The sequence below is a fragment of the Pristiophorus japonicus genome, chromosome 15 (assembly GCF_044704955.1).
Source record: "Pristiophorus japonicus isolate sPriJap1 chromosome 15, sPriJap1.hap1, whole genome shotgun sequence".
Taxonomy (NCBI): Eukaryota; Metazoa; Chordata; class Chondrichthyes; family Pristiophoridae; genus Pristiophorus; species Pristiophorus japonicus.
Genome location: NC_091991.1, coordinates 93222898 through 93248209, shown reverse-complemented (window position 1 = coordinate 93248209; position 25312 = coordinate 93222898). Strand labels below are relative to the sequence as shown.

Here is a 25312-nt window from a genome sequence, read left to right as displayed (position 1 = left end):
CTCTCTGCATCCACCCTGTCAAGCCCCTTCATAATATTATACGTTACATGAGGACAGATGACCAAAAGCTTGGTCAAAGAGGTACCTTTAAAGGAGCAGAGAGAAGCGGAGAGGTTTAGGGAGGGAATTCCAGAGCTTAGGGTCAGGCAGCTGAAGGCACGGCCACCAATGGTGGAGCGATTAAAATCGTGGCTGCGCAAGAGGCCAGAATTGGAGGAGGGCAGAGGTTCCGGATGGATGTGGGGCTGGAGGAGATTACAGGGATAGGGAGGGGCAAGGCCATGGAGCGATTAAAATTGAGGTGTTGGCGGACTGGCAGCCAGTGTGGATCAGCGAGCACAGAAGTGAGCGGGACTTGGTGCGAGTCACCACCAGCTCAGTGCTCTCACAAGCCAAGCAACCCAAGACAATCACATCTGGCCGCTGGCCAGCCTCTGTCAGCCTTCCATCTCAGCACTGCCATCTCCAACAGGGAAGGCCCCAGTAATCCCAGCCACCCCTCTCCCATTCTCTCAACAGGGAGGAAGGGAAGGCAGGTTATCGCTATTGGGATGACCCCATTTTCATGGATCCCTCTCGCTATCCAGCCAGAGAAAATACTGGTTAATCTCACGACCAGACCAAAATGGTGGGGGGGGGGGGGTGGGGTGGTGGTGAACTGAGAAAGGGAGAGCGAGAGAAGGAAAAGAAAAAGAAAAAGAACAAATGAGAGAAACGAGAGAAGAGTGAGGACAAAAAGGAAAATGAGAAAAAGAGAGAGGAAGGTGGTTTGAAAGGGAAGTGATGACAGGCAGAGCCCACCGCCCTTAACCACACATTTGTGGCTGGAGAGATCCCCACAGAATTGACCCATCGTTGACCGGCTGTACTGTACAATGAATACTATGACCTACGACCTTCGCTTCAGGTAAACATCCTGCTGCTGATTATTGCCCCAGTGCCAATTCCAATACTGCCCCCGGTCGCCTGAGGAAGAGAGAAGGATCTCAAACCCGGCACCGAGCTCATGGTCTACAGAGCAGTAGTGATAACCACCCTCCTATATGCTTCAGAGGCATGGACCATATCCAGCAGGCACCTCAAAGCACTGGAGAAGTACCACCAACGCTGCCTCCGCAAAATCCTGCAAATTCATTGGCAGGATAGGCGCACCAAAATCAGTGATCTCGCTCAGGCCAACATCCCCAGCATCGAAGCACTGACCACACTCGACCAGCTCTGATGGACGGGCCACATCGTCCGCATGCCCGACACGAGACTCCCAAAACAAGCGCTCTACTCCGAACTCCAACACGGCAAGTGAGCCCTGGGAGAGCAGAGGAAACATTTCAAGGACCTTCAAACCTCCTTGAAAAAATGGAACATCCCCACCTTCAACTGGGAATCCCTGGCCCAAGACTGCTCAAAGTGGAGGAGAAGCATCTGAGAAGGCGCTGAACACCTCGAGTCTCTTTGCCGGGAGAAAATGGAAGCTAAGCGCAAACAGCGGAAGGAGCGCACGACAACCCAAGCGCCCCACCCACCCGTCCCTCCAACCACCGTCTGCCCCACCTGTGACAGAGTCTGTAGGTCCCACATTGGACTCATCAGTCACTGAGAACTAATTTTTAGTGTGGAAGCAAGTCATCCTCGACTCCAAGGGACTGCCCAAGAAGAGAAGAAGACTGCCCCATCCCACTTCACCTCTGGCACGGTACACCACACCTCACGTTAGCCCAGCCGGGTGTGATAGGTGCTCTTACCCCCAGGCACGATTGGCTGCATCAGTCGGTTCAGCTGCACATTCCACCGTTTAACGTAACGACTTGCCCGTCTGCGCTTCCTCTCCGCCACCTGAGGACAAGAGAACATGTCAATATGGCGACTCCCGTCCATCCTCACCCCGCTCCCCCCACAGCGCACATAGATAAGGTTCCCTGCAGCAGACAAACTGCACAGGAGCTGACCACAAGTGTCCCATCGCAGAGCAAGAGAGGCACGAGAAAGCAATGCCCACAACGCCACTCTCATGGTGAGGGGTCACGGTGCGGGGTCACGGTGTGCGTGCGGGAGCTGTAGTTGGAGAGTTGACCTCACAGTGTTGGTGCTCACACTCTGACCTACCCTCCCTTCACGTGTGGCCGCCAGCTGGGAGGGCAGCTTTGCTGATGTAACCTGAGCGTGTCCTGGAATTTATCCTCTATCACAATCCATGAGGATTGAGAATTTAGCAAGATCCAAACCTTCGAGAAAAGCCTAGCAGAATTGTAGTGTTTACCTGTCCTAGGAGTGTTTGATGGGACAGTGTAGAGGGAGCTTTACTCTGTATCTAACCCATGCTGTACCTGCCCTGGGAATATTTCATGGGACGATGTAGAGGGAGCTTTACTCTGTATCTAACCCGTGCTGTACCTGCCCTGGGAGTGTTGATGGGGCAGTGTAGAGGGAGCTTTACTCTGTATCTAACCCGTGCTGTACCTGCCCTGGGAATATTTCATGGGACGGTGTAGAGGGAGCTTTACTCTGTATCTAACCTGTGCTGTACCTGCCCTGGGAGTGTTGATGGGACAGTGTAGAGGGAGCTTTACTCTGTATCTAACCCGTGCTGTACCTGCCCTGGGAGTGTTTGATGGAACAGTGTAGAGGGAGCTTTACTCTGTATCTAACCCATGCTGTACCTACCCTGGGAGTGTTTGATGGGACAGTGTAGAGGGAGCTTTACTCTGTATCTAACCCCGTGCTATTCCTGCCCCGGGAGTGTTGATGGGACAGTGTAGAGGGAGCTTTACTCTGTATCTAAGCCGCGCTGTACCTCCTCTGCGCGGCACTTCCGTCTCCGGTGAAAGAAAGAAAGAGATTAGACTGAGCTTCACTCTACCCCCCAGAGACACCACCTCCCACCTATTCCAGCTTGGAGCGAGGCCATTCGGCCCATCCTGTCAGTGCTGGCTCTCTCTGTCATTGCAGGCCACTGAGAAAGAAACTTTCTAAATCCATAAACTGGCCTGTCCATTTATCCCTTTCCCCGTTCAGATTGTAGACTTTACTGTTCTGCAATATTTCATTCTTCTCATTGTTCTCTGCTCTAATGTTGGTGGAGCCATCAGCTTCCTAACCTCCATGGGTAAATACAATTATCCTTACTGCGGTGAGGTATGTCAGTGCTGGGATGTGCATCCAGTATCGTGCATCCAGTATCACTCTCCCAGGGCAGGTACAGCACGGGTTAGATACAGAGTAAAGCTCCCTCTACACTGTCCCATCAAACACTCCCAGGGCAGGTACAGCACGGGTTAGATACAGAGTAAAGCTCCCTCTACACTGTCCCATCAAACACTCCTAGGGCAGGTACAGCACAGGTTAGATACAGAGTAAAGCTCCCTCTACACTGTCCCATCAAACACTCCCGGGGCAGGTACAGCGCGGGTTAGATACAGAGTAAAGCTCCCTCTACACTGTCCCATCAAACACTCCTAGGGCAGGTACAGCACGGGTTAGATACAGAGTAAAGCTCCCTCTACACTGTCCCATCAAACACTCCTAGGGCAGGTACAGCACAGGTTAGATACAGAGTAAAGCTCCCTCTACACTGTCCCATCAAACACTCCCAGGGCAGGTACAGCACGGGGTTAGATACAGAGTAAAGCTCCCTCTACACTGTCCCATCAAACACTCCCAGGGCAGGTACAGCACGGGGTTAGATACAGAGTGCTCCGCAACTGCCCCAAGTTCTGACACCAACTGTCCTGTGACTGCCGACTAGGCGCAGCCTTTTGCTGGAGGCACGTGCTGAGGGGCACTGCATTGAGGCCGCTTGAAGCTCATTTGCTCTGTGGTAGTCAACCCGAGCTCCAGGCCTCACTGCCCAGACCCAGACCCCAGGCCCAGACCCAAGCCCAGACCCAGATCCCAGGCCCTGACCCAGACCTCAGACCCCAGGCCCCAGATCCAGATCTCAGACCTCAGACCCCAGGCCCCAGGCCGCAGATCCCACGCCCAGATCCAGGCCCCAGGCACCAGGCTCAGACCCAGGACCAGACCTCCTGTAGCTGCCTCTGTAGCGCCTGCTGCAGCTCCTCGTGCTGCTTCATCCACTGGCAATCCTTGGTGTGCCATAGGGCCTGGGCTTCTTGCTGTGCCTAGGAGGCCAAACAAAGTGTTTGCGATGTTGAGGAATCGAGCCTGCAGGGAGCCCATGCATCATTGGGCTGACGAGCTGCAGTGGGTCCGGTAACCGTGGCGATATGAAGGGAGGAGACAAATGTGATGACTCCCATAGTGGAATGTCAGCCCATACAGGCCTGAAGGTGCCAGGCCTGATTCCCAGTCCGTGATCTCAGCCGGGGAGAGGGAGGCCTACAACTGGCCTCAGTTCCCTTGGGGTGGCAGAAAAACAAACATTGAGCTAGCGTGGCTTCGCCTGACTGCTCCTCACTGACCTTGCTTGGAAAGTGCGTCGGGCTGGGCCCTGCGGTGAGGCCTCTAATGCCCGAACATCTTGGTGGCACTTATGGCCAGAAATTGATCCAGGCCCTAATTGGGGCATAAAACCAGTCCTGGTGCTTCCCAGGGCCATGGGCACCATGACGGAGCACTGGTCGTGCGGAATGTGATGGTCACCAAGTGAGAGAGTGTCAGCACACAGTGAGTCTGTGGGGGGGGGGGGGGAAAGAGTGTGGGGGAGGGGGGAAGAGAGCGGGGGGGGATAGAGAGAGAGAGAGCGGGGGGGGGGAGAGCGCAGGGGGGGGAGGAGAGAGAGCACGGGGGGGGGGTGGGGAGATGGCGGGGGGAGTGTGCGGGGGAGGGGAGTGAGGGCAGAGAGAGTGCAGGGGAACCGGGGGGTGTTTGGGGGTGCGAGCAGGTGTTGGGAGCGAGCGATGTTGGGGGGCGTGTTGGGCAGGGGAACGGGCGGGGGAGCGGGTGCCCATGGAAACGATCCTAGTATGGCAGCTCCTGGAGGGACAGTAAGCCGGGAGCGGGAGGAAGGTTGTTTGTTGCCGCACCCTTCAGTGTATCACCCTCTGTCTCGGCCCTGCACAGGACAAGCTCCACATGCAGTTGGAGATGGAGCAGAAGGAGCTGGAGGCTGGAGCACAGCGCCATTGTATCCAGGAGCTGGAGGAGATGCAGCGAGGGCTGCCAATATCCACCAATATTTCAGTTTTAAGCAGTTATCTGATTCCCTTTTAGAAGTATTTCGGACCCTGATATCCAGCATTGCCCATCACAGGATTGAAGATTCAGTCATTCTTCTGTACTTCTTGTGCTTATATTAAATCTGCACACTCTCCTTTCCGTCTCAGTGACCAATGGAAACAATCTCTCACTCCTGAAGTTATCTACTTAATCCTAGAGACTAATCTCAGAGTGTGGTTCGAATGTGGATCTCACAACCACAGGGAGTGGTTGAGGTCAATAGTACCGATGCATTTAAGGGGAAGCTGGATAAACACACGAGGGAGAAGGGAATATACTGATACAATTCAGTGAGGAAGGAGGGGGGGAGGCATAGACCAGTTGGGCAAATGGCCTGTTTCTGTGCTGCGGACTCGGGGATTTTCTGGTGCTGTCTGCTTGTTTTCTCCCGAGGGACGGCAATGGCGGCGGTGAGCTGTTCTGGGCTTCCAGGGCCCCTGGGGGTTTTCGGGGCCGGTTTTACCGGGTCGTGGAGCATTACCGCCCGGATGAGGCGAGTCGGTGTGTAACGCCCCTGGTTGTGACATCGGCTCGATTTGTGACTCCCACCTGACCTATAAGGCCCCACAGTGCGTCCTGCTGGATCGCTTGTGAAAACGGGCGGTCTGACCTATACCGGCCGCAGTGAGGTAAGTGTGGGTTTGTTTTTTTGCGATTTATGTTGTGGTGGCATGTGTTATATATTAAGAATGTTTTTCGTGGATTTATATTCCCCAGGGCTCTCTCAGAGTGCTCCGAGGCCGGCTCTTTAGCTCGGGATCTTCCCATGCTCAGCTGGCCTAGCGCCCTAAGTGTACAACGCCATCCTTAGCGCCCCGCCCCACACTCTGGGCCCAGCTGCCCAATTTGGCTGACTGAGGCGCAAACTGTTCCCGCCCCGTCGCCATTACTGCCCCAAAATCGGCAAAGCCCCAAATCCAGCTCCTGGTAACCAAGCAGGGGAAGTGTAGCAATGGGAGGAGAAAGTGGACGGGGGCACGGCGCACATTCACTCACAGCTAGCTGCTGTTTGTTGCGCTGTCGGTTCTCTCGCAGTTCCTCCATGTCCTGCTGCAGGGCCTGCACCTTGCTGGCCATGTCCTCTTGCAGCTGCCTCTTCTCCTGCCAGCTTTGCTCGATCAGATCCCGCTGTTCCGACTTCAGCTTCATCAGTTCCTTCAGCTTCTCCTCCTCCTCCTGCAACAACCTAACGCAACACAAATAAACCCATTGAAGAACAATTCAAAGCCAGCTTTGGAAAAATAGAAAAGCAGAGTATGTTTTAAACGGTGAGAGATTGGGAAATGTTGGTGTTCAGAGGGACCTGGGTGTCCTTGTACACCAATCACTGAAAGTTAACCTGCAGGTACAGTGAGCAATTAAGAAAGCAAATGGTACGTTGGCCTTTATTACAGGAGGATTTGAGTATAAGAGTAAAGACATCTTATTGTAATTATATTGGGCCTTGGTGAGATCACACTTGGAGTATTGTGCATAGTTTGGGTCTCCTGACCTAAGGAAGGATATACTTGCCATTGAGTGAGTGCAACGAAGGTTCACCAGACTGATTCCTGGGATGGGGGGATTGTCCTATGAGGAGAGATTGAGTAGACTAGACCTATATTCTCTAGAGTTTAGAAGAATGAGAGGTGATCTCATGGAAACATACAACATTCTTACAGGGCTTGACGGTAGATGTAGGGAGGATGTTTCCCCCGGGCTGGGGAGTCTAGATTCAGGGATCACAGTCTCAGAATAAGGAGTCGGCCATTTAGGACTGAGATGAGGAGAAACTTCTTCACTCAGAGGGTGGTGAATCTTTGGAATTCTATGCCCCAGAGGGCTGTGGAGGCTCAGATAGACTTTTGGATATTAAGGGAATCAAGGGATATTGGGATAGTGCAGGAAAATGGAGTTGAGGTAGAAGATCAGCCACGATCTCATTAAATGGCGGAGCAGGCTCGAATGGTCGACTCCTGCTCCTATTTCTTATGTTCACTGGACAATGGTTGGATCCAGTTTGACTTTGTTCAGATCTACAAGTAAGAAAGGAGAGAGAAAGACAGAGCCTTGTATTTTTATAGCACCTTTCACCTCTTCAGGACGTCCCAACAGTCGTGTAACAGCCAATTCAGTATTTTAAATCGTAGTCACTGTTGTAACAGCCAATTTTCACACAGCAAGCTCCCACAAACAGCAATGTGATAAATAAGCAGGAGGTCGAGGAGTCGTTGAGGAGGCAGAGCAGCAGAGTCGCAAGGCCTACAAAAGGCCCATCAGTCGGGAGGCCTACAAAAGGCCCATCAGTCGCAAGGCCTACAAAAGGCCCATCAGTCGGGAGGCCTACAAAAGGCCCATCAGTCGAGAGGCCTACAAAAGGCCCATCAGTCGAGAGGCCTACAAAAGGCCCATCAGTCGAGAGGCCTACTGATGCAGCTGCAGCGTGGAGGCAAAAAAAGAAGTAGAAAGAAATCGAAAGGTGACGTCACAGCCAAGGGGGTAACTGATTGGCTGGTGATTGGCAAGTAGTTTTTCTTTTTTCTTTTCTTTATCAGTAAATAACCTTTAGCATTATTATTGTCAAATTAAGTTAATCGAAGAGTTAAGACATGGCAGGAGAGCTCGGACACATGTTATGCTCCTCCAGTACTATGTGGGAAGTCAGGGATGCTTCCAGTGTCCCTGACGACTATGTGTGTGGGAAGTGTATCCATCTGCAGCTCCTGACAGACCACATTGTGGCGCTGGAGCTGCAGGTGGATTCACTCTGGAGCATGCACGATGCTGAGAATGACGTGAATAGCACGCTTAGTGAGTTGGTCTCACCGCAGGTAAACGGTTCACAGCCAGATAGGGGATGGGTGACCAACAGGAAAAGCAGTGCAAGGAAGGTAGTGCAGGAGTCCCCTGCAGTCATCCCCCTGCAAAACAGATACACCGCTTTGGGTACTGTTGGGGGGGGGATGACTCATCAGGGGAGAGTAGCAGCAGCCAAGCTCATGGCACCGTGGGTGGCTCTGCTGCACAGGAGGGCAGGAAAAAGAGTGGAAGAGCGATAGTGATAGGGGATTCGATTGTAAGGGGAATAGACAGGCGTTTCTGCGGCCGCAACCGAGACTCCAGGATGGTATGTTGCCTCCCTGGTGCAAGGGTCAAGGATGTCTCGGAGCGGGTGCAGGATATTCTGAAAAGGGAGGGTGAACAGCCAGTTGTCGTGGTGCATATAGGTACCAACGATATAGGTAAAAAATGGGATGAGGTCCTACGAGACGAATTTAGGGAGCTAGGAGCTAAATTAAAAGGTAGGACTTCAAAAGTAGTAATCTCAGGATTGCTACCAGTGCCACGTGCTGGTCAGAGTAGGAATCGCAGGATAGCTCAGATGAATACGTAGCTTGAGGAGTGGTGCAGAAGGGAGGGATTCAAATTCCTGGGGCATTGGAACCGGTTCTGGGGGAGGTGGGACCAGTACAAACCGCACGGTCTGCACCTGGGCAGGACCAGAACCAATGTCCTAGGGGGAATGTTTGCTAATGCTGTTGGGGAGGGGTTAAACTAATATGGCAGGGGGATGAGAACCTATGCAGGGAGACAGAGGGAAATAAAATGGAAGCAGAAGCAAAAGATAAAAGGAGAAGAGTAAAAGTGGAGGGCAGAGAAACCCAAGGCAAAAAACAAAAAGGGCCACATTACAGCAAAATTTTAAAGGGGCAAAGTGTGTTAAAAAGACAAGCTTGAAGGTTCTGTGCCTCAATGCGAGGAGTATTCGGAATAAGGTGGACGAATTAACTGCGCAGATAGCAGTTAATGGATATGATATAATTGGCATCACGGAGACATGGCTCCAGGGTGACCAAGGCTGGGAACTCAACATCCAGGGGTCTTCAACATTTAGGAAGGATAGGCAGAGAGGAAAAGGAGGCGCTGTGGCGTTGCTGGTTAAAGAGGAAATTAATGCAATAGTAAGGGAGGACATTGGCCTGGATGATGTGGAATCGGTATGGGTGGAGCTGCAGAATACCAAAGGGCAGAAAACGCTAGTGGGAGTTGTGTACAGACCACCAAACAGTAGTAGTGAGGTTGGGGACAGCATCAAACAAGAAATAAGGGATGTGTGCAATAAAGGTACAGCAGTTATCATGAGTGACTTTAATAAGAACATAACATAAGAATTAGGAACAGGAGTAGGCCATCTAGCCCCTCGAGCCTGCTCCGCCATTCAATAAGATCATGGCTGATCTTGTCGTGGACTCAGCTCCACTTACCCGCCCTCTCACCGTGACCCTTAATTCCCTTATTGGTTAAAAATCTATCTATCTTTGACTTGAAAACATTCAATGAGCTAGCCTCAACTGCTTCCTTGGGCAGAGAATTCCACAGATTCACAACCCTCTGGGAGAAGAAATTCTTTCTCAACTCGGTTTTAAATTGGCTCCCCCGTATTTTGAGGCTGTGCCCCCTTGTTCTATTCTCCCCCACCAATGGAAACAACCTCTCTGCCTCTATCTTGTCTATCCTTTTCATGATAAATGTTTCTATAAGATCACCCCTCATCCTTCTGAACTCCAACGAGTAAAGACGCAGTCTACTCAATCTATCATCATAAGGTAACCCCCTCATTTCTGGAATCAGCCTAGTGAATCGTCTCTGTACCCCTTCCAAAGCTAGTATATCCTTCCTTAAGTAAGGTGAGCAAAACTGCACGCAGTACTCCAGGTGCGGCCTTACCAATACCTTATACAGTTGCAGCCACACCTCCCTGCTTTTGTACTCTATCCCTTTCGCAATGAAGGCCAACATTCCATTCGCCTTCCTGATTACCTGCTGCACCTGCAAACTAACTTTTTGGGATTCATGCACCAATGGTGGAGCAGTGGAGGCGTGTCCTGCTCAATTGGCTGAGTGAGCAGTGAGGAGAGCAGCTCCTGTGAATCAGCCCAGGAAGAGAAGGAAGGAAGGGGCTTCACCACCAACTTTCACCCAGAGGGAGAGGAGGAAAGCAGAAAACTTTTAACAACTTTACCATTCTACAAAGAGTTGGAGAGAGGGGGAAAGACCAACAACAACATCCAGTGTGGAAAGAGGGAGACTCTACCATTCTACAGGTGGGTGTGGGTGCATTTCCCTAAAAGACTTTGCTGTATCGGTGGGGGGAGGAAAGAAGACCACTGAGGGCCGGAACATCGCGGGGGGTGTGTGTGTGTGGAAGTGTGTGTGGGGGCCTTGCTTCCAACTAGGCCCCACACACAATTGAAACACCCCTCCCCCCCATTGCCTAGCCTGGGATAGCTGGAGCTACCAGGCTGAAGATTCTTTAAGTACCCTAAGAACATCGTTGGGAGTGTGTGCCTGGTTGGCTCTAGCTGCCCCAGGTGAAGACATCTTCTCCCCTCACCCAAAGACCACCCCAAAGACTGTACTTTGTTTTGCCATCTGGGGAGTGCACCCAACCATTGCTGTGAGGGGAAACCTGCCCTCGCAGCCTCCCTCTTTCCCGCACCCCCTTACTCTATCTCTCTCTCTCTGTCTCTCCCCTCTCTCTCTGAGAGCCCTTTCCTCCAAATTAAAAAATAAATAAATAAAACAACTGAGCAGAGGGAGCAAGGCCCCTCCCCAATTGCCAACTAGGGGAGAGGTGTGCCTCGTTAAGAGCTCCTCTGCTCAGTCTTTATTATACGAGGCCAATTAAGACCATTAAGGCCTGTGACTTTGGGGTGGGTGTAGCCCTTAAAGGGACCCCGTGATGGCGACCCCATCCACGCCGGTGGCAGGGCCAGCAAAGACATATGCGCAGGTGGCAACCGCTTCCATGGCACCTCCTGCGCCACCCGCTGCCCTGCCACCATTCAGACTTATTACAAAGAAACACGGGGTCAAGAGCTACACTCACCCCACAATGAGCATCGAGGAGTGCGTGCGGGCGATGGCTGGGGTAGTCGGCCCCTCGGCCATTGTCGCAGCCTCCAAGATGTCTGGGAAGGCTGTGTTCTTCCTGGGGTCGGAGCGGGCGGTGTCCCTGGCCCTTGAAAAGGGGCTCACGGTGGGCGGGACGTTCCTGCCGGTGGACCCTCTCGAGGCCACCGCGCAGAGGGTCATCGTTTCAAACGTCCCGCCCTTTGTTCCCGCTGAGCTCCTCCTCCCTCACCTACACCAACTGGGGGAGGTAAGGTCAGGGATCAACCCCATACCGCTTGGCCTCCGGGAGAACAGCCTGCGCCACGTGTTCTCCTTCCGCCGCCAGCTCTTTGTCCGGCTGGCGCGGGAGGAGACGACGGAGGGGTATTTTAATGTGGTGCACGAGGGGACTGCCTACCGCGTCTTCTGGACGTCGGACGGCGTGCGGTGCCATGCCTGCAGAGAGGTAGGGCACGTTCGCAAGAACTGCCTCGCCTCCAAGGCCGCCAAACCACTGAAGGCGGCCAAGGCTGCTGCCGCCGCCACCCCTCCCCCTAATTGCGTCCGCGTGCCGGGAGCCGTAGGTGCGCGGGCATCGTCGGGGGCCGATGCTTTCACGGCCTCTGGGGGGGGGGGGGGGAGAGAGTCCGACCGGAAAGGCGGCGCGGAAGAAGGCAAAACATCCAGAGGCGGGTCCCCTCAGTGCGCCAGAAAATTTGACCACCGCGCTCAGCCCAACCCCGTCACCGGCGAGCACAGGGTGCCCTGAGCCCGTGCCTGAGCCCTTGACCAATACCGCAGAGGGGCTCGGGCGCGGGCAAGAAAAGAAAAAGGGGGGGGTGGAGCGGGAGGCCTCGGCAGACATGGAGGTCTCCCTGCCTCAGCGCACCCCCAGCAACAAAAGGAGGCGCCGCTCCGTTGAGGCGGAGGGGGAACAACATCCCTCCACGGAGGAGTCGGTGCCCGCCGCGTGTCCCGCGTCCCCCACCAGCGCCCCCAAGCTGCGCCGTAGGCGGGAGGAGTCTGTCCCCGGGGAGGGTGAGACAGTCGAGGCTGCCCAGCCGCTGCCTCCCGGGGATGGCGTGGAAGATCTGCCCGTCGTGGGGGGCGTGGGGCCAGTGGAGGAATGCTTTGCCGCCGGGCCGGGCGTCCCGGGGACTGAGGCGGGCGGGGCCGAAAACGCCGAACCTGAGCCCGCCTAGCCAATACCCAACTTCCCCCGGGAGTCGCTCGACCCGGCAGAAAAACAATTTATTGGTTTTTATGACACTGTAGATGCTGGGCCGGGGGGTGGCAGCGGGGAGGGGGAGGAACACCCACCCTCGCCCCTTACTTTGGAGCTGGAGCACTTGGAGAGCCTGGGGATTTCCTATGGCCGGGTCTCTCCTTGTTCCCCGGTTCCGGGGGCGGAGGGGGAACCCCTTCCGCTGTCGTTTCCCGACCCAGCACCATTTTTAAAAGAGCCTGTGGGGACTCCTCTGCCGACGATCCTGGGGGTGGGATCGGGGCAGAGCCAGGGCCGGTTGGAGCGGCCGGTTCATTTGCCGTACCTTGTGCAGTCGATGGGACGGCTGCTGGCGGCCACCTCCCGGAGGAGGACGGGGACTCGGTGGGGGACGCGGGTGAAGACCTAGAGACCACCGCCAGCGAGGCGGTGGATCTGCTCGCGGCCACCGCTGAGACCCTCCTCATTCCTTCAAAGGAACTCCGGGACTTTTTGGCCCAGAGCCGGGGTCGCTGCAACCAAGCCCGACTGGCCCTGGAAAAATGGTCCGAGCCAGAGCTGATCAAGAGGTCCGTCCGCGCCGCCGCTAAAACCTTGGCCGCGGGCGGGCCCTTGACAAAGGCGCAACACCTTGAGCAGCGCGAGCTCGAGGGACTCCTCGCTGGGCTGCGGAGGGAGTGGAGTTCAACAAAAGACTCCGCTCCCTCCCCCACAATAGGTTAAGGTAGAGGTTGCACTATGCTTTTGCCATGAAGATAACCATAGCCAGCCTCAACATCAACGGCGGCAGAGGGGCACGCCGTAGATTTGACAATTTTTCGCTCCTGCGGGAGGGGAAATATGCGGTGTGCTTCCTGCAAGAAACCCACACCGTTCCGGGAGACGAAGCCACGTGGCTCCTGGAATGGCAAGGAGAGGTCTGCATGAGCCACCTCACCGCCAATTCTAGTGGGGTGGCCATCTTGCTGGGCCTGCATTTTCAGCCGGAGATCTTGGGGGTCGAGGAGCCCGTGCCAGGCCGCTTGCTGCACGTAACGGTTCGCCTGGGGGACGTGCCGCTCCATCTCGTGAACATGTACGCCCCTCAGCCCGGCCCGCAGCAGACGCGCTTCTTTGAAGAGGTGTCCGCTCTCCTTGGCTCCGTCAACGTCGGCGACTGCATTGTCCTCGGGGGGGATTTTAACTGCACCCTCGAGGCGAGGGACCGCTCCGGTGCCCCGCAGTGCATGACGGCGATGAAGAAGTTGAGGGACCTGGTCGGGTCCTTCGACTTGGTGGACGTCTGGCGAAATCTCCATCCCGACTCCAGCGCCTTTACTTGGGTGAGGCCTGGAGTAGGATGGTCCAGAGTCGACCGCCTTTACGTGTCTCGGGCGTACGTTTCCTGCGTCCCGGCGGCCTCCATGCGGCCGGTGCTGTGTTCGGACCACCACCTGGTGTGGGCGGAGCTCGCTTCGCTCCGCGCGAGGACGGGGTCCGCGTACTGGCACTTTAACAACCGGCTGCTGGAGGACGTGCGGTTCCAGGACTCATTCCGTCGATTCTGGTCCGACTGGAGAAGGAAGCAGGGGGGCTTCCCCTCCTTGAGGCTATGGTGGGACGTGGGCAAGGCTCACGTCCGCGTCTTCTGTCAAGAGTACGCGAGGGGGTCGACCAAGAGGCGGGCGGCCAGGGTCGGGCGCCTAGAAAAAGAGGTGCTTGACCTGGAGACCCGTCTCGGTCAAGTCGTCCAGGACCCGGCCCTGCGGACGGTGTACGAAGCGAAGAAGGCCGCGCTGAAGGACCTGCAGCTCGTCGGGTCCCGAGGCGCGTTCGTGAGGTCGCGGATCCGGTTCCTGCGGGATCTGGACCGCGGCTCCCCCTTCTACTCGCTGGAAAAAAGACAGAGTGTCTGTAAGCAGCTCTTGACGCTGCTGGCCGACGACGGCTCTCTCGTCTCGGATCCGGAGGGCGTCAACAACAGGGCCCGTGAATATTACGGGGCTCTGTTCTCTCCGGATCCGTCCAGTGAGGAAGCGAGTAGAGTTTTGTGGGAGGACGTGCCGAAGGTCAGCCCGGAGGGCGCCGAAAATCTGGAAGCTCCGCTAAGCCTGGCGGAGCTGACCGGTGCCCTCGACCGGCTCTCGAGGGGAAAAACCCCGGGGCTGGACGGGCTGACCGTGGAGTTCCACAGGTCATTCTGGGACATCCTGGGGAGCGACTACGCGCAGGTCCTGGGGGAAAGTCTGGCGACCGCGGAGATGCCCCTCTCTTGGTGCAGGGCAGTCATCGTCCTGCTGCCTAAGAAGGGCGATCTCCGCCTCCTTAAGAACTGGCGCCCGGTCTCCTTCCTCAGCACGGACTACAAAATCTTTGCCAGGGCGATGTCTGCTCGCCTTGGCGCCGTGCTGGACCACATGATCCACCCCGACCAGTCCTACACAGTCCCGGGCCGGACAATCCACGACAACATCCATCTGGTCCGGGACCTCATCCATCATTCCCAGGAGGCTGGTCTGTCGGTCACCTTCTTATCTCTCGACCAAGAGAAGACGTTCGACAGGGTGGATCACGACTATCTGCTCGGAACTCTGCGCGCTTTCGGGTTCGGGACGCATTTCGTCGCCCGGATCCGACTTTTGTACGCCGCCGCGGAGTGTCTGATTAAGGTTAACGGGTCCTTGATGGCGCCCCTTCGCTTTGGGAGAGGGGTGCGCCAGGGATGCCCCATGTCCGGCCAGTTATATGCCGTCTGCGTGGAGCCTTTCCTGCGCCTCCTCCGGACGAGGTTGACGGGACTGGCTCTGCAAGGGCCGGGCGTGGAGGTCGTCCTCTTGGCTTACGCCAATGACGTGCTCCTCGCGGTAGAGGATCCCGCTGACCTGCGGAGGATGCGTGAGTGCCAGGAGATTTATTCGGCCGCATCCTCCGCCAGAATCAACTGGGAGAAATGTTCCGGACTCCTGGTGGGTCAGTGGCAGGTGGACTCCCTGCCGGAGGAGCTCAGGCCTTTTGCCTGGAGCACGACCCATCTCCTCTATCTGGGAGTCTACCTTAGCCCCGACGAGGAAGCCTGGCCGGCGAACTGGCAGGAGCTGGAGGCCAAGGTCGCCGCTCGCCTAGGGCGCTGGACAGGACTGCTCCGAGTGCTGTCCTACAGGGGTCGAGCGCTAGTCATAAACCAGCTGGTGGCCGCAATGTTGTGGTACCGGCTGGTCACTTTGACCCCTCCCCCTGCGTTTGTCGCCAAGATACAGAAGAAGCTGGTGGACTTCTTCTGGAACAACAGGAAGCACTGGGTCTCTGCAGCGGTCTTGAGTCTCCCGCTTGAGGGCGGTCAGTCGTTGGTGTGCGTCAGCGCCCAGCTCGCGACTTTCCATCTTCAGACCCTGCAGAGATACCTTTACGTCGAGCCCCCTCCTAGGTGGTGCGCTCTGGCGACATATTTCTTCCGCCGACCTCAATTATGACACGCAGCTCCGGTTTGTGAACTTGGGGGGGTGTCAGGACTGCCCTCCGGGAGCTGCCTGTCTTTTACAAGGAACTCATCAGGGTCTGGAACAAAGTCTCCACCAAGCGCAGCTCTCCGCCGGCTGGAGTGGCGGCCGTCCTGCAGGAGCCGCTGCTCGGGAATCCGTACCTCCACGGCCGAGGTTTTATGTGGCTGTCGGAAGAGAGGGCTGTGGCTGGTGAGGTGACCAGGGTCAGGGACCTGCTCGATGGCGGAGGAGCGGGCTGGATGGCGCCAGACACGCTGGCGCGGCACCTAAATTTAGCAGACGTCCGCCGCGTGGCCAAAGCCATCGAGTCGCTAAAAACAGCTCTGGGCCCTGACTCCGTTAGGTGCATCGAGGAGGCTCAAGCACGTGGGGAGATCCCGTCCGAGCTGACCCCCGTCCGGACGGAATTCCTCATTGGCGCCAAACCCCGGAACCTCCCTCGGGGGCCGGCGCCTCACAACTTGAGCCGCCTCGGGGAAATCCCCTCCGTGCCTTTCAGTTCCGCGCGGAGGGGTTTCCTGTACGGGCTGCTCCTGCACACTCTCAACTTTGCCATCCTCGCCGGCCGTCCGGACAAGCCATGGCGTACCATCTTGCCGTCCGGAGGAGGCGGGGGTCCCCGATGGAGTCCTCCCACTATTCATCGGGGACTTGGCCTGGAGGGTGGTGCACGGAGCAGTGCCGTGCAACAAATTTTTAAGCCGGTTCACGGACTCCCAGGCCGCCTGCAATTTCTGCGGTCTGGAGGAGTCCGTGTTCCATGTTTTTATTGAGTGCACGAGGTTGCAGCCCCTGTTTCATTATTTAAAGGGGCTGCTCCTGAAATTCTGGCTGCACTTCAGTCCCACTCTCCTGATCTTTGGGCACCCTGTGCGGAGGTGAGCGGGTAGGTCCGAGGGCCTCCTCGTAGGACTGCTCCTGGGCACGGCCAAGGGTGCCATCAGCCGGTCCAGGCAGCGGGCGGTCGAGGGGGTCGTTCAACCTGACTGCCTGCCTCTCTTCCGCTCTTACATCCGGTCCAGGGTGTCCTTGGAGATGGAGCACGCGGTGTCCACCGGTACGCTTGCGGCCTTCCGCGAGAGGTAGGCACCGGAGGGACTGGAGTGCATCATCACGCCCGGCAACCAAATTTTAATTTGATTTTACGTTTTAAAGTTTAATTTGTTTTAATTGCCAGTGCTTTTAGTGTCCCCCTCCCCTTTTATAGGGGGCACTGGAGGGGAAAAAAAAAAATTTGATTTTAGTGCCCAAAAAAAAACCCCCCAAAAAAAGAAAAACACAAAAAAAAAACCACAAAAAAGAAAAAAAAATTGGGCCTTGTAAATATCTGGTGTGTCATCCAGGTCGGGTGGCACCGATTAATGTTTATGTTTTACAGGTAAACTCCAAAAGAGTTTCATGCACAAGGATGCCCAGGTCCCTCTGCACCACAGCATGTTGTAATTTCTCCCCATTCAAATAATATTCCCTTTTACTGTTTTTTTTTTCCAAGGTGGATGACCTCACACTTTTCGACATTGTATTCCATCTGCCAAACCTTAGCCCATTCGCTTAACCTATCCAAATCTCCTTGAAGCCTCTCTGAGTCCTCTACACAACCCGCTTTCCCACTAATCTTAGTGTCATCTGCAAATTTTGTTGCACTACACTCTGTCCCCTCTTCTAGGTCATCTATGTATATTGTAAACAGTTGTGGTCCCAGTACTGATCCCTGTGGCACACCACTAACCACTGATTTCCAACCGGAAAAAGACCCATTTATCCCGACTCTCTGCTTTCTGTTCGCCAGCCAATTCTCTATCCATGCTAATACATTTCCTCTGACTCCGCGTAACTTTATCTTCTGCAGTAACCTTTTGTGTGGCACCTTAATCTACATATTGATTGGGCTAACCAAACTGGTAGCAATGCGGTGGAGGAGAATTTCCTGGAGTGTATTAGGGATGGTTTTCCAGACCAATATGTCGAGGAACCAACTACAGAGCTGGCCATCCTAGACTGGGTGATGTGTAATGAGAAGGGACTAATTAGCAATCTTGTTGTGCGAGGCACCTTGGGCAAGAGTAACCAAAATATAGTAGAATTCTTTATTAAGATGGAGAGTGACACAGTTAATTCGGAAACTAGGGTGCTGAACTTAAGGAAAGGTAACTTCAACGGTATGAGGCGTGAATTGGCTAGAATAGACTGGCAGAGGATACTTAAAGGGTTGACGGTGGATAAGCAATGGCAAACATTTAAAGATCACATGGATGAACTTCAGCAATTGTACATCCCTGTCTGGAGTAAAAATAAAATGGTGAAGGTGACTCAACCGTGGCTAACAAGGGAAATTAAGGATAGTGTTAAATCCAAGGAAGTGGTATATAAATTGGCCAGAAAAAGCAACAAACCTGAGGACTGGGAGAATTTTAGAATTCAACAGAGGAGGACTAAGGGTTTAATTAAGAGGGGAAAAATAGCGTACGAGAGGAAGCTTGCAGCGAACATAAAAACTGACTGCAAAAGCTTCTATAAATATGTGAACAGAAAAAGATAAGTGAAGACCAACGTAGGTCCCTTGCAATTAGATTCACGTGCATTTATAATGGGGAACAAAGAAATGGCAGACTAATTGAACAAATACTTCGGTTCTGTCTTCACAAAGGAAGACACAAATAACCTTCCGAATGTACCAGAGGACAATGGGTCTAGTGAGAAGGAGGAACTGAAGGATATCCTTATTAGGTGGGAAATTGTGTTAGGGAAATTGATGGGATTGAAGGCCGATAAATCCCCGCGGCCTGATGGTCTGCATCCCAGAGTACTTAAGGAAGTGGCCCTAGAAATAATGGATGCATTGTTGATCATTTTCCATCAGTCTATCGTCTCTGGATTAGTTCCTATGGACTGGAGGGTAGCTAAAGTAACACCACTTTTTAAAAAAGGAGGGAGAGAGAAAATGGGTAATTATAGACCAGTTAGCCTGACATAAGTAGTGGGGAAAATGTTGGAATCAATCATTAAGGATGAAATAGCAATGCATTTGGAAAGCAGTGACAGGATTGGTCCAAGTCAGCATGGATTTATAAAAGGGAAATCACGCTTGACGAATCTTCTGGAATTTTTTGAGGATGTAACTAGCAGAATGGACAAGGGAGAGCCAGTGGATGTGGTGTATTTAGATTTTCAAAAGGCTTTTGACAAGATCCTGCACAAGAGATTGGTGTGCAAAATCAAAGCACATGGTATTGGGGGTAATGTACAAACGTGGATAGAGAACTGGTTGGCAGACAGGAAGCAGAGAGTCGGAATAAACGGGTCCTTTTCAGAATGGCAGGCCACTAGTCGGGTGCTGCAGGGCTCAGTGCTGGGACCCGAGCTCTTTACAATATATAGTAACGATTTAGATGAAGGAATTGAGTGTAATATCTCCAAGTTTGCAGATGACACTAAACTGGGTGGCGGTGTGAGCAGTGAGGAGGACGCTAAGAGGCTGCAGGGTGACTTGGACAGGTTAGGTGAGTGGGCAAATGCATGGCAGATGAAGTATAATGTGATTAAATGTGAGGTTATCCATTTTGGGGGCAAAAACATGAAGGCAGAATATTATCTGAATGGTGACAGATTAGGAAAAGGGGAGGTGCAACGAGACCTGGGTGTCATGGTTCATCAGTCATTGAAAGTTGGCATGCAGGTACAGCAGGCGGTGAAGACGGCAAATGGTATGTTGGCTTTCATAGTTGGGGGATTTAAATATAGGAGCAGGGAGTTCTTACTGCAGTTGTACAGGGCCTTGGTGAGGCCTCACCTGGAATATTGTGTTCAGTTTTGGTCTCCTAATCTGAGGAAGGACGTTCTTACTATTGAGGGAGTACAGCGAAGGTTCACCAGACTGATTCCCGGGATGGCTGGACTGTCATATGAGGAGAGACTGGATCAACTGGGCCTTTATTCACTGGAGTTTAGAAGGATGAGAGGGAATCTCATAGAAACGTATAAGATTCTGACGGGACTGGACAGGTTAGCTGCGGGAAGAATGTTCCCAATGTTGGGGAAGTCCAGAACCAGTGGACATAGTCTTAGGATAAGGGGTAAGCCATTTAGGACTGAGATGAGGAGAAACTTCTTCACTCAGAGAGTTGTTAACCTGTGGAATTCCCTACCGCAGAGAGTTGTTGATGCCAGTTCATTGACTATATTCAAGAGGGAGTTAGATATGGCCCTTACGGCTAAAGGGATCAAGAGGTACGGAGAGAAAGCAGGAAAGTGTTACTGAGGGAATGATCAGCCATGATCTTATTGAATGGTGCTGCAGGCTCGAAGGGCCGAATGGCCTACTCCTGCACCTATTTTCTATGTTTCTATAATCTGTTTTTAGGTTTTGGTTGAGGGATAAATATTGGGTGGGACAAGGTGAGAACTCCCCTACTCAAGGTCAGATTGCACCCAGTCGACGGCTGATCAGGGCTCCGCCTCGACCTCACTCCCTGCTCATCTGCGGGATAAGGTTCACACCGGCACATAACCTTGTGGCAGCCCTCAGCGTGACTGCTTCTATTGTCAAACTTGCCTCACTACCTCCTCTGATCCCTGACGGAACTCCCACATCCACTGCATTAATAAAGCTCAGGTTCTTGTGCCAAATACTTCCTACCCCATTAGCAATTAACTCTGTAACTCCGTCTGCTTCCATACCAAGGGCGGCTCCCTCCCCCACTCCCACTCTCCCCCACTACCCCTCCCCTTCCACACCCCAACACTTCCCCTCGCCACTCCCCCCCGCCACTTTCCTCCCCCCATTCCCGCTCCCCCACGCTCCCCCCTCACCCCATTCCCCCTCCCCCATGCTCCCCCCTCACCCCCACACCATCCCCAACCAAACTCTCCCACACTCCCCCCTCACCCCATCCCCCTCCAACCCCCCACCCCCCCACTCCCACTCCCTCCCCCAACCAAACTCTCCCACACTCCCCTCTCACTCCCCTCCCCCCCACTCCCATACTCACACCCCTCCCCCTCACTCCCACTCCCCCCCCTCCCTCAGGCTCACTCACTCCTCCCCCACGCCTCACTCACTCTCCCCCTCAGCCTCACCCACTCCCCCCTCTCCCCATCTCCCCCCTCCCTCCCTCACAAACTCCCCCTCCCCCCCACTCCCCCAGCCTCACTCACTCTCCCTCCTTCCGCACTTCCAGAGGAGATGATTGAAGGAGAAATGAAGTCCGGCTCCAACTCAGAGCAGAGTAAGAGTCACGAGCCAGTGTGTCACCAGTGAGGAGCCATCAGCCTTGGGGTCTCGCTGCATGTTGTGTTCATGCTCTATTTATTTGTTACAGCTCACAGGACGGGCATTAGGACCCTGCGGGAGCTATTCACAGTTGCTGTACTCATGCTGGCTCATGCTGGTTTGGGGACACCATTTTTGGGTTGTATAAAAGCACAGTTAAGTTACATTTACTCCTGGCTCAGGTTGTCAGTTATTTACTGGGCCCGGGTGCCAGCGGGAGTGCTGGTCGGAGCGGAGGGCATTCCTGTCCGGGAGTGGATTCAAGCAGTCTGCTTAGGGTCTCCAATTCTAGTTAGCTGCATTCATCACATGGCCTGCCCCCAGGTTCCCGCCATTGGTTGCCCTACATGCCTTGCCCCCCCCCCCCCCCGCTCCCCGACGATGGGCAGAGTTACAATCCCCCTGATGCACCTCTCGTCACTGCACCTTGTCTGTGCCGAACGCACGGTCTGCTCGTCCGTGCGGGCCTGGATCTCGGCCCCCAGGGCCTGCTGCAGCCCTCGTTGCATCTCCTCCAGCTCCTGGATACGATGGCGCTGTGCTCCAGCCTCCAGCTCCTTCTGCTCCATCTCCAACTGCATGTGGAGCTTGTCCTGTGCAGGGCCGAGACAGAGGGTGATACACTGAAGGGTGCGGCAACAAACAACCTTCCTCCCGCTCCCGGCTTACTGTCCCTCCAGGAGCTGCCGTGCTGGGTTCGTTTCCACCAGCACCCGCTCCCCCCCAACACTGCCTGCTCCCACCCCCCGCCCGCTCCCCCCATCACCGCCCGGTTCCCCCGCCTGCTCCCCCCCGCCCGCTCATCGCCCACTCCCCCTGCCTGCTCCCGCCCCCCCGCCCGCTCCCTCCATCACTGCCCGGTTCCCCCGCCTGCTCCCCATCCTCCCCCGCCCCCTCCCCCCATTATCGCCCACCACTGCACCGCACCCTGCTCCCAGTCCAGTGGGAGGCACTGCAGAGCTGGCTGGAGTGGGACCCAGCTGATTTCCCCCTCTCCCTATTCCCAGTACATAGAGGAGGGCTCCCAAACTGCTGCCCCGACTGAGGCTAGCTAACACAGCAGAAACTGGACATTGAATCTGGGCCCTCTGTGACTCAGTGACACAGCACTCACTGCACGGACGAGACAGGAACCTGGACTCACCCTGAGGAGACTATCATGGACCCTTATTATTTCCTGCCTCGCTCCCTCCCTCATTCTTTGGACCTCCCATGAATGATGCAGGACCTCCAGCAGTCCCAGAGTTGTTGGCTTGGCCGTGTATACATTTTGACAATGCAAATCAGATTTCTTTCCCAGTTCCTTCTGGGCCAGGGTTACCAACTCTGGGTGGAGGTTTGATCACATGCTTGCTAGCCTCACCCTGTCCAACAGCCATTGTTTCCCCGCCTCCAATGTTTCTATGTCATAAACTAAAGTATTGAAAGGTGAGAAGAGTAGCCCATTGTGTTTCAATGTCCCTCTGCCCTTTCCCCTGGATGCTGGCGATGGCCAGAATCGGCTCCTCTGCGTGGCTCTTCCGTCTCCGGTGAAAGAGAGAAAGAGATTAGACTGAGCTTCACCCTGCCCCCCCAGAGACACCACCTCCCACCGATTCCAGCTCGGAGCAAGGCCATTCGGCCCATCCTGTCAGTGCTGGCTCTCTCTGTCATTGCAGGCCACTGAGAAGAAAACTTTCTAAATCCATCAACTGGCCTGTCCATTTATCCCTTTCCCCATTCAGATTGTAGCCTTTACTGTTCTGCAATATTTCATTCCTCTCACTGTTCTCTGGTCTAACGTTGGTGGAGCCATCAGCTTCCTAACCTCCATGGGTAAATACAATTATCCTTACTGCGGTGAGGTATGTCAGTGCTGGGGTGTGCATCCAGTATCAGGGGGTTAGATACAGAGTAAAGCTCCCTCTACACTGCCCCATCAAACACTCCCAGGGCAGGGACAGCACGGGTTAGATACAGAGTAAAGCTCCCTATACACTGCCCCATCAAACACTCCCAGGTGGGATACAGCACAGGTTAGATACAGAGTAAAGCTCCCTCTACACTGTCCCATCAAACACTCCCAGGGCAGGTACAGCACGGGTTGGATACAGAGTAAAGCTCCCTCTACACTGTCCCATCAAACACTCCCGGGGCAGGTACAGCGCGGGTTAGATGCAGAGTAAAGCTCCCTCTACACTGTCCCATCAAACACTCCCAGGGCATGTACAGCACGGGGTTAGATACAGAGTAAAGCTTCCTCTACACTGCCCCATCAAACACTCCCAGGGCAGGTACAGCACGGGTTAGATACAGAGTAAAGCTCCCTCTACACTGCCCCATCAAACACTCCCAGGTCAGGTACAAGGGGTTAGATACAGAGTAAAGCTCCCTCTACACTGCCCCATCAAACACTCTCAGGGCAGGTACAGCACAGGTTGGATAGAGTCAAGTTCCCTCTACATTATCCCCATCAAACACTCCCAGGGCAGGTACAGCATGGGTTAGGTAGAGTAAAGCACACCCTACACTGTCCCATCAAACACTCCCTGGGCATGTACAGCACGGGGTTAGATACAGAGTAAAGCTCCCTCTACACTATCCCATCAAACACTCCCAGGGCAGGTACAGCACGGGGTTAGATACAGAGTAAAGCTCCCTCTACACTGTCCCATCAAACACTCCCAGGGCAGGTACAGCACGGGGTTAGATACAGAGTGCTCCGCAACTGCCCCAAGTTCTGACACCAACTGTCCTGTGACTGCCGACTAGGCGCGGCCTTTTGCTGGAGGCACGTGCCGAGGGGGCACTGCATTGAGGTCGCTTGAAGCTCATTTGTTCTGTGGTGGTCAACCCGAGCTCCAGGCCTCACTGCCCAGGCCCAGAGTCCAGGACCCAGGTCCAGACCCAGACCCAGACCCAGGCCCAACCCCAGACCAAAGATCCAGACCCAGACCCTAGATCCAGACCCCAGACCTCCTGTCATTCTTACCATCTGGGCCTCGTGTAGCTGCCTCTGTAGTGCCTGCTGCAGCTCCTCGTGCTGCTTCATCCGCTGGAAATCCTTGGTGTGCCATAGGGCCTGGGCTTCTTGCTGTGCCTAGGAGGCCAAACAAAGTGTTTGCGATGCTGAGGAACCGAGCCTGCAGACAGCCCATGCATCATTGGGCTGACGAGCTGCAGTGGGTCCGATAACCGTGGTGATATGAAGGGAGGAGACAATTGTGATGCCTCCCATTGTGGAGTGTCAGCCCATACAGGCCCGATGGTGCCAGGCCTGGGTTCATTGATCTCAGCCGGGGAGAGGGAGGCCTACAACTAGCCTCAGTTCCCTTGGGGTGGCAGAAAAACAAACATTGAGCTAGCGTGGCTTCGCCTGACTGCTCCTCACTGACCTTGCTTGGAAAGTGCGTCGGGCTGGGCCCTGCGGTGAGGCCTCTAATGCCCGAACATCTTGGTGGCACTATTGGCCTGAAATTGATCCAGGCCCTAATTGGGGCGTAAACCAGTCCTGGTGCTTCTCAGGGCCATGGGCACCATGACTGAGCACTGGTCGTGCGGCATGTAATTGTCACCAAGTGAGAGAGTGTCAGCACACAGTGAGTCTGGGGGCGGGGGGGGGAGAGCGCGGGTGGAAGGAGAGAGAGCGGGCGGGAGGAGGGAGAGAGAGAACGAGAGGGCGGGGGAAGGGAGAAAGAGCGAGAGGGCGGGGGAAGGGAGAGGGAGCAAGAAGACGGGGGAAGGGAGAGAGAGCGAGAGGGCGGGGGAAGGGAGAGAGAGCGCGAGAGGGCGGGGAGGGAAGAGAGAGGGGGGGGAAGGGAGAGAGAGGGCGGGGGGAAGGGAGAGAGAGAAAGAGAGAGGACGGGGGAAGTTGAGAGAGAGAGGGCGGGGGAAGTTGAGAGAGAGGGGGGGGCGGGGGGAAGGGGAGAGAGAGCGCAGGGGAGAGAGGGCGCTGGGGGAGGGGAGAGAGAGCGCGGGGGGAGGGGAGAGAGCGCGCGGGGGGAGGGGAGAGAGCGCGCGGGGGGAGGGGAGAGAGGGTCGCGGGGGGAGGGGAGAGAGGGTCGCGGGGGGAGGGGAGAGAGGGTCGCGGGAGGGGAGACGGGTTGGGAGAGAGAACACGGGGGAGAGGAGGGAGAGCGTGGAGGAGAGAGGTCGGACAAGGGGAGAGAAAGCGCGGGGAAGAGAGGGGGAAGGAGGGGAGAGAGAGCTTGGGGGAGGGGAGAGAGCGGCTGGGGAGGGTTGAGAGGGCGGGAGAGGGGAGGGAGGGCGGGAGAGGTGGCAAGCGCGCTTCGATGACATACACTCACACTG

At 55.0% G+C, this 25312-nt stretch overlaps 1 protein-coding gene across 1 annotated transcript in view; it reads right to left on the bottom strand.

Moving 5' to 3' along the window:
* Positions 1-25312, bottom strand: part of LOC139281548 (differentially expressed in FDCP 6-like) — a 118603-nt gene that overhangs the window by 1045 nt on the left and 92246 nt on the right. The window contains exons 8-11 of the mRNA XM_070901713.1: positions 23994-24101; positions 21449-21615; positions 6172-6361; positions 1743-1833 (exon numbers count right to left, since the gene is read on the bottom strand). Of these exons, the coding sequence (XP_070757814.1) occupies positions 1743-1833; positions 6172-6361; positions 21449-21615; positions 23994-24101 (556 nt within the window). The remainder of the gene's footprint in view (positions 1-1742; positions 1834-6171; positions 6362-21448; positions 21616-23993; positions 24102-25312) is intronic.